General features: G+C 33.6%; 1 protein-coding gene across 1 annotated transcript in view; it reads right to left on the bottom strand.

Moving 5' to 3' along the window:
• The window catches only part of Invadolysin (leishmanolysin-like peptidase, invadolysin), a 390958-nt gene that overhangs the window by 8596 nt on the left and 370427 nt on the right, over positions 1-11935 (bottom strand). Inside the window, exon 13 of the mRNA XM_081735983.1 lies at positions 3014-3133. Coding sequence (XP_081592109.1) covers positions 3014-3133 — 120 coding nt within the window. The remainder of the gene's footprint in view (positions 1-3013; positions 3134-11935) is intronic.

Raw genomic sequence — 11935 nt, 5'->3', positions numbered from 1 at the left:
AAATCTCTTAAATCATAAGTTTTCTTCTTGTTTTTTTTTCCCTAACTACGACTATGTCTGACGGAACCAGACACGAAATATTCCATCTGTTGTATTGAATGTATGATTGTTAAAGTTTAGCGTCCCTTTTCAGGAGCGAGGCTATATAAAACGTGGACCTACAATTTAAGATGAAATCCGAACCACTGTAACGCGTTAAATGTTCTCCCACTGGGAATCGAACTCAGGACCTTGCGAGCCAAAGAAACACGTCTTAATCACTAGATCGGTGGGGAGGGCTGGTTATGGTATCGACTACTTTAAAAAAAATATATGGAAGCAATCACAGTAAGATTTTCATTTTAATTTGATCCATAAATACCTTCTGTATCTACTCGTTACAATAAATAAAGGATCATTCATGAAAAATTTCTACAAAATGAAAACTTTTTCGTTCCTCTTCCTGATGTAGATTTTCTGCTTATACGATTTTAAATGACTAATTAAAATGTTTGGAAATTGCTTTAATTTATGAATTGAACTACACTGATAAATCAGTATACGAATTACTGCCGCGAATTGCCCAGCTCTCCTCCAAGAGGGGAAAATATTTATTTCAAGGAAGGAATACAAAGTGCCACAACTAAACCAATAACACTAACTTCTGAAAATAGCATTCTATAGTAATAAAATGAAGAAGTATGTATTATGATACATAGAATAATTTTTAGCTTTTACATTGTACAATTCATCACTGCACTGATTAGGTGGGGTGGGGGAGAAGGGAACTATTTTAAAAGTATAATTTTTATTTCCTAAGATTTTCCATGTAGTCAATCATATTTTCTCTCTGTTAAATAAATAAATAAATAAATAAATAAGTAAAGCAGTCCAATAATATGGTGAAATCACTAATTTCCATCCTGAATATAACATGTCCTTAGTACGTAGTTAGGAAACCTAAAAAAGGTTGCTATCGTGAAAAAATTAAAATTAACTTGAAAGGGATTAACACTTTCACAAACTGTATTTTCAAAATGAAATAAATTTCAAGAATTACCCATGTATTCCAGGAACAAAGGAGTTCTTGTACCATTAGGTAACAGTTTGAATCTTTTTTTCTACTTCCCTGATTAAAATCTGATAGGCTACGAAAAGTATTTATTCAGCACCAGTGGAAGCTCTTGATAGAAAACACTTCGGTAAATATTACAATGTGATGGTTACAAACTAAGGGACGAAAACTTAACTAATCCCCTAATACTTCTACACAAGAATTAGGATTTTAGGTAGGTTTCCTCCTCTCAGCTTGTAGCGATAAAACTAATATAAACCAATGTGATTTCCATCAAAAGCTGTCACTGCATCTTTAGATATTTAACTAACGTGTCTGGACTAACCTTTGAAGCATCAACGGTAAGTATAAGTATATGGTTATTGAAGAAGATTGCTTGAAGACGACTACGACCAACGTATCGTTCCCGTAATTTGTGGACTTAATCTTTTATTTATTGCGTCCAATGATTAGTAACTAATTTTCTCTGTACTCCCTGGTACTTTTCTCAGCAGATCTACATAACTCAAATGTAACTTTTGTCACTTTTTAAAATTTCATCTTGCACGGTAAAACACAATGTCAAAAAAACTGATACTGTGGTAACGTAAATTTCTTGCACTTAAACACTCTTCATTAGAAAATTTTGTTGTGAAAGAACTGCGTTGATTTTCTCTTAAGGCTGCAAACTACTAAATATTTTTGAAAAACTAATATTTTTTCTTTTGCCCGTTTTTCGTAAGTGGAAAGAGGTAATAAAATGTAAGTTACCACAATAATAGATAATGTTATTCTACACTCGAAAATATGAATCGGAAGAAATTTCAGTGTTGCCATCCATAGAAATTACAGTGTGACCAGAATTTGAATTACTCAAAAATCTAGGTAAAGGCAGCGATTAGAAAAAGGAACTCAACGGTAATTGATGACTTATCATGCTGTCTATGTTCCTTGTTTACTACTTTTTAAATAATATTTCTATTTATTTTATAAACCTTATATAAATTATTACAAAATAAATAAGTAATTACAAAATAAATAGAAACATTATTTAAAAAGTAGTAAACAAGGAACATAGACAGCATGATAAGTCATCAATTACCGTTGAGTTCATTTTTCTAATCGCTGTCTTTACATAGATTTTTGAGTAATTCAAATTCTGGTCACACTGTAATTTCTATGGATGGCAACACTGAAAATTTTTTCGATTCGTATTTTCGGGTGTAGAATAGCATTATCTATTACTGTGGTAAGTTACATTTTATTACCTCTTTCTACTTACGAAAAACGGGCAAAAGACAATAATAATAATTTTTCCAAAATATTTAGTAGTCTACCCCCTTAAAAGAAGAAAAAAAATAGTAATATATATGGAACAAACAGTATGTTCTTCATTAGACGCAATAAATAAAAGATAGATTTACAAATTATTAAAAACATGAGTAAACATGACTGTTAAAAACATCCTTAAATTCCTCGAAGCCACAGTCTTTCTCTGTAGCCTTGACAATAGTGCCGTGTAGACTGGATCATTGTCATACAGTATGTGAGCTCAATGCACGGCCACTGATTCAAATAGCTGCCTCCAACGAACTGACGCAGTTACACAGTTGAAACTGATTCATTATTTATTCCATAGATGGCATTATATGCCACGAACGGATTATTACCACTGGCGTGGTATTTGTGCCAGACCGGAAATCTCTTGCAAGTACCGCGTAATACAGTAGTTTACAGAAAGAAACAAGGTATTAATAAACTGCCTTTGCCGAAAGTAGAAGCAGAAACAATTCACATCTAATAATGTTTATATCTAACTTCTGTGATTTACTCGCAGTTTTTTACGCTGTCCGCAATGAATACATCAGATTTAGGGCTAAACTAATTTAATATTTAATTCTGTTGTGGACAAACATGTTTATATAGTAATGATTAGAGGAATCATTTTATACTGTTACTATCATTTTTTTAAATACTTACCTGACAAATTTCTTCACACGACGGACACAATAACGCTCCCTTGTGAAGCCAATTGTTTGCAATTATTCTAATTTCTATCACCTGACTAGGATAATAGCAAGTATATGTATGATTATCAACCTGTAAAAAAATATATATTTCTTACAGTAAAGATATTATATAAATTCATAAATATTAAAATAGGCATTCATTATTGTACATAAAAATACACTAAATTATCTTCTTAATCGCTTTTGACTCACCTAATGTGCTTAAAGTTCATCAGAGCTCTTTTTCAATATTATTGAAGTATATAAAGAACTGAATTTACAAACATAGGTAATAAAAATACCATATGAAATTGTTACCCATGTAACAATTCAAAAACACTTCAGAGCACGATTTCAGTCAGAAACATGCTTTCTAATGATGTAAAATAAGTCTGTTCCTGATTGACTATACGAATTACTTCATCTACGAACACACTATTAAAAAAAAATAAAAAAAACGTATATCTTGCATCAATTACATACTCTAGTATTTGTTGTACATCCGTTCCAAATAAATAAGAATGAACACATCTACTTAATGTTTGGCAGGAACACGTTTCACGTCATGTGTTTCTTGAAATCCGATCAGTTTTAAATTATATAAACACATCTTTATTCTTTGTAAATATAAATTTGTACCAACAGTTTTTTTGTTAAGCTGAAAATTGTGTTACACAATGTAAATACGCGTATAATGCATACCATGTTCTTTTCATGAGAAAACGCGAACTTTCTCGATATACATGGTGTATATTGTATAATTTTTTTAGGGGTTGGTCGGAAAGCTGTACTACAACAGGCACAATTGTGTATGCAGGATGTTACTCGCTGTAGACAAAAAGCAAGTAACATTTTGCCTATACATTTGTCTTTTGCTATGTGGACAAAGGAGGAAATAAATAATTAAAATAAAGATATTTTAACTCTCTGATGGTTGTAGTTTTATTTGTGCCCTATATTTTTCCTATTTACTGATGTGAGCTTTGTCGAGGGAACGAAATTTCTGAAATCAAATTTTGAATTTCCTCATATTACATCCTTACTGTATTTTTTCTGTATGCTGGTGAGTACAGATACTCCTCTTTAGGTTAAATTTGCTTGTCCTGGACAAAGATCTCAGCAGTAATTAAAATTTAGCGCAAAAATGAAATGACACTGCAAACAAAATGTAAAATATCTTTATTTATTTATAATATAGTTGCGTAAAAAGAGGAACTTAAGAATTATTTCCGATCAAGCCCTTATGCGTAATTTGTATTTCCATCTGTTGATAACTGTATTTTACGTAATGATTTAGTGAAAGCCTTGATTGTCGGAATTATTCAGTGAATAATACACATCACTGGTAGTGGGACTAAAATTTAGTTGAAAAAAGTGCTATTATACGTCTAAACGTAGTTTTATTTCAAGCATCAAGTAATTAATACTTTGCTGAGTTAGTTAGCTTCTTATTATAGAATATCACCAACATACCTTCTTAAAAATGACAAATATATATATACTCAACAAAGAACAAATTACAAAATTTTAGTAACGAGGAACATAACCCGTTCTTTGTTGTACTTTAGCCTATACTTTATGGCGAGCAATTCTTCGTTGACTATTTAATTGTGTAACATTAAAGTTTATGCTGGAAATGGAATAGAGAATTATCATATAACGGATAATTACTCATTCATACTATTGGATGCATATTGAATATTAAAGGGTGAAGAATTGTTGTAACACGCGTTAAAATATTGTTGCCACACACAAGTTTCGATACACAATCCTCCCTTCGCCAGTCTGACTGGTAAAAGTCTCGATGCTAGGCGAATTACATGTTGAAGAAATGTTTCATTGTGATTAATTCTGAAGCTTAAATGTAAGAGAACTGATCTTTCTTAAGATTCTTTCACTCTTCCGTACAGTGCACATCAGCAATTTTCGTTCATGGAATTGGAAGAATGAAAGAATATTACAGAACATCAGATTTCTTACATTTAATTTTCAGAGTTCACAATGAAACAATTATTAACAAAGGTTTTGTTACATAAAAGGAAATACCTGTTCTTAAAGGAACTTTTTGCGCTGAATTCGAATATGCACTCGGTTTTTCTCCATCACGTACGATTTTCCCGTAACAGAGGGATTTTTGGGAAATTCCCTCAAAAATTTCCCTTTTCGTTTATTTTACACCCCAAGATCTTGTCCCCTTGCATATACTAACATAGAAATTATACCTAAGTATACTTTGATTCATATTTAACAAACCCTCCAAGTTTCGTAATAATCGCTTTATTCTTTCTAGAGAAATAAATATGTTTGTATGTATACTGTGTGTACTGTTTATTGCACCTTATAGTAATGCTTTCAGATCTCTTAAGTTGAGGTAAAACGTTTTGCTTTATTACCACAAACACATATATAAAATATAATACAATATAATTTACAAGTGTGACAATTTACAATAAACAATAATACAAATGTACCAAAAGGTCATGAAAAGACAATCAAAACTATCACAATATATGAAACTTCCATTGGGTTACAAAAACGTACACTACTTCCTTCTTTTGTAAGAAATGTTGCATTCTCTAACAAGACCCCAACAATAGTCCCCCATCATTGAAGGATCCCATCATCCCTGGTACACCTTGTCTCAAAAAGGTTGAGCGCATTCTTTACTGGTGTTTTGAGGCAATAATTTTCTAAGTCCAGCTTCGGGTATCTTCGGGAAAAAGTAAGCCAGGTTCGAACCTCCAAGCCAGCCTTTGCAATCGGGAAAGAGTTTGCAGATGTGTTTTTCTTCTTTTAAATATAATAAGACTTGTTACCAAGTGTTTAAAAAAGCAACATTGATTGAAATACTTAATGATACAATATTTCGAAACCTTTTTTTTTTTTTAATGTTAGCACAGGCTTGTTTGTCATTTAGCTCTCCATACGTAATGGAACATTTAAATACGTTAAGGAATCTTTCCATATGTAAAAGAATGCTCAAAGTTAAGAAATAGAACATAATTATCGCCTGAGTACTAAAATAAAAGTCAAAGTAGAACAGAAACAGCGTTTGTAATGGATATGAATGTCATAATTACCTTGAGATCCGTTATACCTCGCTAGAAGGTTGTGTTAGCTCATTGGTAAGCTGTCGGATTTGAAATCATAAGGTTGAGGGTTCGAATCCCGTCTAGGCTAATCTTTTTTTTAAAATTATATTTTCCGCAATGCATGAAAAATTATATAAAATAATTACATTAGAATACATAAGTTGTGTATATATAACATAATCATTGCAGAACATAGTAATTATTATGTTTAAAATATAACATCTGAGATAATTTTCACAGTAGGTCGGTATTATATATGAGGATGTAAATACAAGTTAAGAAACTCGTTCAATAGCAATAAATAAATCATGTAGTGTATTTATTTGCAGCTATTTGTCATATAGAGGGTAATCCTCAACATTCATAATACAGAATGTCATTTATGTTCTTGAAAAGTTATTCGATGCATAAACAGAAGGTATAAACAGGGAATCCAAAGTCGGAACGCTCGCAAAAAAAATTCATGAACCCCAAAGGTCACGTGAGCAGACTGGAATTGTCCTTATGAAGCATGCCACAGCAGAAAGTCTTTACATAGATTTTCAATTCAATTCCTGATATATGCTTTTGCAATGTGGAGGTGGTGATGCCTTGAGTCGGCCTCAATCGCTCGCTCGCTCGCTCGCTCACTCTATTTATACAGAATATAAAAGTGGATTTATGTGTGTATTTCAACATAATTCTGATATATCTAGAGCAATTTTAACTATATTTCTTACAGTCTGGAAAAAGAGTACTGTCGGGATACATATCAAAAATGCTAGAAACGGGTCGATATTAGTATCGAATCTATAGTTTCGTGGTCGCTTAGGTGAATAGTTCTACTTTCAATTCAAGTCCAATTAAGCTTCCATTAGCACCCAGGGTGGTTACGTAGCGACATAAAGATATCGAAATCATTCGATATTAGAATCGAATCGTAAGTTTTCAGCGCCGCTAACAGTGCAGCATTTCCCATTAGTCCACATTAGTCCACATTTCACATTAGTCCCATTGCCTAGAGGGCAACATATTTGCAGAGTGCAAAGTTTAAAACTTGAATAATATTTTAATTTTTTCCGTATGAAAAAGTTATAAATCAAGAGCAAATATACTATTTCACGAACAATCCTCTTTTACTATTCTAATATGTTTAATAATAGCGTAAGAAATCTAATAGTAATTCAGAACATGTTTCACAGTTGTTATTTTTTGTTACATAGTTGTAGCTGTAGCATGTAGTGAGTGGAATTTAACTGTAATAAATTCACTAATTAACCATATTCGAATTAAGTTTTATTTTTAAGTTCGGGATGAAGGGGTGGAGAAATATGTAGTTATTGGGGGCACCGAGCTTTTCTACATTTTACTTTCAAGATCTCCATTTTTCTTTTGTCATTTGTTCCTAATAAAAAAAAGTTCAGTCACTTTTGGATTGTCATAGGATAGTAGGAGTTGGATTTTGGGATGCAGCCTGTGAGATTCTAGAGGAGCTAACTGCTTGAAAAAATATTTTTGAATCATCTGTAACATATGAAATAAGGATATGTATCATAAAAAATTGAAAGTAACTATGTCTGCGTAATCATCACGGTCAAATTGCAAAGTCAAATGAATTGACGTTTGGTATATAATCAGGCTCCATTCCCAACTGGGAAGTTACCATACGCGTGTCACTTTCATTATAATACATATCCTTAGGGGGAGTAGAAGTCCGAATTTTTGCGAAAAATTTAGTATCTTACAAGCCGTTCAACTGAGAGCTGAAATTCAACATATAACTCTTTATTAAAAATAAAGAAAATATGTCCTGGCATTTTTTTAAATTATCTTTTATGGGCGGGGGGACGGGGGTGCATTTTCTATATATTGGAAATTGGTAGTGGGTTGATTTGTAAAAATAATCGAAAACGATTGATATTAGTTGAGAAACAAATTGAGTAATGCATACTAAAGTTCTTTTTGAATTTTATACCCACTGCTTTCTATTTATAATTGCTGAAGCTGGTGTTTAATGTATGGAGCGTTCCGAGCATAAGGCAATCAAGCCATAAAGTTAGAGAAAAATGGCCATAAAATTTGTATTCTAAACTTAATTACATGGGCATTTTCAATTAGTACGGCATGCTTAATTATATAGAAAATTAGTTTCTCTCTCTCTTTCTCTCTTTTTTTTTTTTTTTTTTTTTTTTTACGTTGGTTTACTTTTCCTTGATTTGAAACTTTCAAATTTCACCCTATTTTCTACTGAAATGTGTCTGTAAGGCAACAAAGAAATAATTATATATGATAAATTTAAATCATTTTAATTTGGAAGATGAGAAACACTTTGCCATTATATATCGTAAAGGTCAGACCCACCAGTATTGTAACAGAGAGGTGCTTGAGCCATTGACGGTAGAAATTCAAACTCCGATAAGTGATAATTTCACAGTCTTGTTTTATTACAAGTGTAACCACTTTAGTCAATGGAGAGGAGGACGTGGGCCATCAGTCAGAGTTGATGTCGATGGGTTTTGGTGGGTCGGAGTTGGTCGCAATGGTTCAGAGTGGTTCATAGTTGGTGGTGGGTCAGAGTGGATCACGATGGTTGATGGGTCAGAGTGGGCCAATGGGGCATTTGGGTGGTGGGTGATAGTGGGTCTTGGTGGGTCGTGGATCAAATTTTCATTGACCCACACCATCTCTGGTTAAAATTGTACTAAAGATAAGAGGCACCGAAGATGCATGTCGGCTATTATGCTCAAATTTTGCTCATGGATAGTACTCCACCAGGAAGCAATAAATCTGAAACGGTTCACGGTATCACCTTCTAGAACTCGAGATGTAGGGGTTTGTGTAATTGGCTAAATTAAGACGTCAATGATTTATCCTTCAACAACCAAGCCTTTTATGATCGTTTCCGTGGGGAAGTCAGGAGAACACGTGCCTAGTAATCGTAATATTGATAGTTTGCGTCCACCCCGGGTATTTGTTTTGTGTTTTTTTGATTCACCTAAATATAAACAAATCACACATATAGGCATTTTGACATATTTTGGGAGAGTAATTTTGTGGTTCGTTGGCGTTTCATCGCGTCTCTGCTGCTGGTGGTAAAGTTTTCAAAATGGAACTTGGGCCACCACGGATCGTCGCTGCGGGGCCACCAATTTCTGGCGAGAGGTCAATAGTTGACCATCTGTAGTCCACCGACGCTTACAGCTTAGAGTAATGAACGATGTCTTTGCCTTGTAGAGTTCATGACTACCGACGTCGGCAGTCAACTAGCTTTTAGTATTCCTTTACTAACCATATATTGTTCATGTTTGTACACGGTGTTGTCATAATAATAATAATAATAATAATAATAATAATAATAATAATAATAATAATAATAATAATAATAATAATAATAATAATAATAATAATAATAATAATTATTATTATTATTATTATTATTATTATTATTATTATTATTATTATTATTATTATTATTATTATTATTATTATTATTATTATTATTATTTGTAGTAACAGTAGTATAATTGATGATAGAATAAATATTGTCTATGTATTGTCTAGGTAGGACTACACACAGGATTTGGCTCGTTTTGGTTCGACTTGACTCTAATCCGAGTCGAGTTGGAAGATATTTTTCGCGCCGAGTCCAAGAGTAGACCTCAAAGATGTCTGTTTCGAGTCGAGTCGAGTTTCAAAGAAAAGTCGTTCGTGCCCATCCCTACTAATGAGAGCTTAATCGGAGTTAAGCGAAATTGAAAGTCTCACTATTTATCTAAGCGACCCCGAAAACTATGAATCTAATATCGATCATTTTCTAGCAATCTTTTATATGTATCCCCCTCCCATTCACCATAGGTAACCCGACAGCAATCTTTTTGAAACTATAAGAAATGTGGTTAAAATTACTCTAGACCAGTGGTTCTCAATCTAATTCCTATCACGATCCCCTTTTATCACACGCTCTTGCCAGCGACCCTTTTATAATTTGTTTTATAATAAGCTTGTGTGAGATTTTTAACATACCTATTTCTATAATAGTAGAATCCATTTTTTTGTTTATAGTGAACAGTGCCATGGAAAATCAGTGCCCGGGGCGAGAGTATAGTACGATGTCACCGTATATATGAGTGACGTCGACAGACTAGCTACGAAGCACCACCATGGTTGGCACGAAGCTCAATAACATTTTCAAAATAAGCCCTACCTTTCCTTAATTTTGAGCACATTTTATTACGTTTTTCCTTCTATTTTACACATGAGCACATGTACTTTCCTAACATGAGTAACACACTTCCTCCGAAATGTGTGGCCCCTTTTTTCGGCGCCCCGCACTGACAGTGGATACAGTAACTGTAATATCTATATTCCCAATGACGAAGGTGCTGGTTCAAGATGGATGTTAAACTCCTTCATTGAAGAGGCCATTAACGTATCCGATCTAAGCCCACAACTTCTTGACCAAATAATAGAATGATCATGCTACAAGTCTTTGCAACTGGTTTTTTGTAACGAAGACTTGGACAAGTTCTGCCTGATGAGGAGAGAAGAATATCCTGGTCTGGGGATTGCTGCTTTAAAAGTAATAATTCCATTTGCTATATCGTACTTGTGCGAAAGTGTGTTTTTTTATGGTAAACATTAAAACAAAGATAAGAAATCGCTTATCAGTTGAAAATGGTTTGATAATGTTCGTCATGAAGATTGAACCGGACATTGCTGCACTAGTGAAATTACACCATGCTTAGGTATCTCATTAGGTTTTAATTTTAATTGTATTTCAATGTGCAGGTTTTGTTGCATGTGTATTTTTCTAGTATTTCTATATACAGTTCTCATTAGTTTTATATCATACCTCTTTGATTTAAATTCATTTTTAAACAACTCTACTAACTAACTAACTCTATGGCGTATGGAACCCGGAGGTTCAATGCCGCGTTCACAAAAGCTCTACACTGACTTCTATCCTTAGCCAATTGGATCCAGTTTCTACTTTGTATTCTTATCTCAGCGAGATCCATCTTAATATTGTCCTCCCATCTGCGCCTAGGTCTTCCTAATGGTCGTTTTCCGATTGGTCTTCCAGTCAAGATTTTGAAAGCGTTTCTACTTTCTTCCATTCTAGCTACATGACCTGCCCACCTAAGCCTTCTAGACTTGGCGACCCTAACAATGTTGGGTAAACCGTATAAATTATGTAGTTCCTCGTTATGAAGTTTCCGCCATTCCCCATTCCCGTTCCTCTTGGGTCCGAATATTCGTCTAAGGATCTTGTTCTCAAATACTTTCAGTCTATGTTCTTCCCTCAGAGTAAGCGACCATGTTTCGCAACCATACAGAACAACAGGCATGATTATCGTTTTGTATATTTTAAGCTTCAAATTTCTCGACAGAATTCGCGACGACAAGAGACTTTGAACCGAATAGTAACACGAATTCTACACCCTTTGAAAATGTTCAGTAGACTTATTTTTTATTGTTCTTTACAGTGTGTATAAAAAATAAAAGTATGCTTATCAGAACAAAATTAAAAATAATATTTAAAAATAATTTCTGGTATTAGATTCTAACTATATTTATCTCTTCCGCCTATCTTCGCGATCCCCTAGGGGCCGCGACTCCCAGGTTGAGAAACCCTGCTCTAGGCATGCATGAGTTATGTTGGAACATACATACATACACTTTTATGTGTATAAATGCAGATAAGAGAGAGTTGAGAGATAGCGATTAAGGAATTGCCGCTCTCAATCTCTTCACTTTACTTTTGCGATTCGCGAATTTCTTGCGTGACAGTTTGGGGCTAGCTAGTTTTTTGTCTTGGACCA

Source organism: Thermobia domestica, chromosome 13 (genome assembly GCF_964235325.1).
Source record: "Thermobia domestica chromosome 13, izTheDome1.hap1.1, whole genome shotgun sequence".
Lineage (NCBI taxonomy): Eukaryota > Metazoa > Arthropoda > Insecta > Zygentoma > Lepismatidae > Thermobia > Thermobia domestica.
Note: the sequence above shows the minus strand (reverse complement) of the source record. Positions and strands in the feature narration are given on the sequence as shown.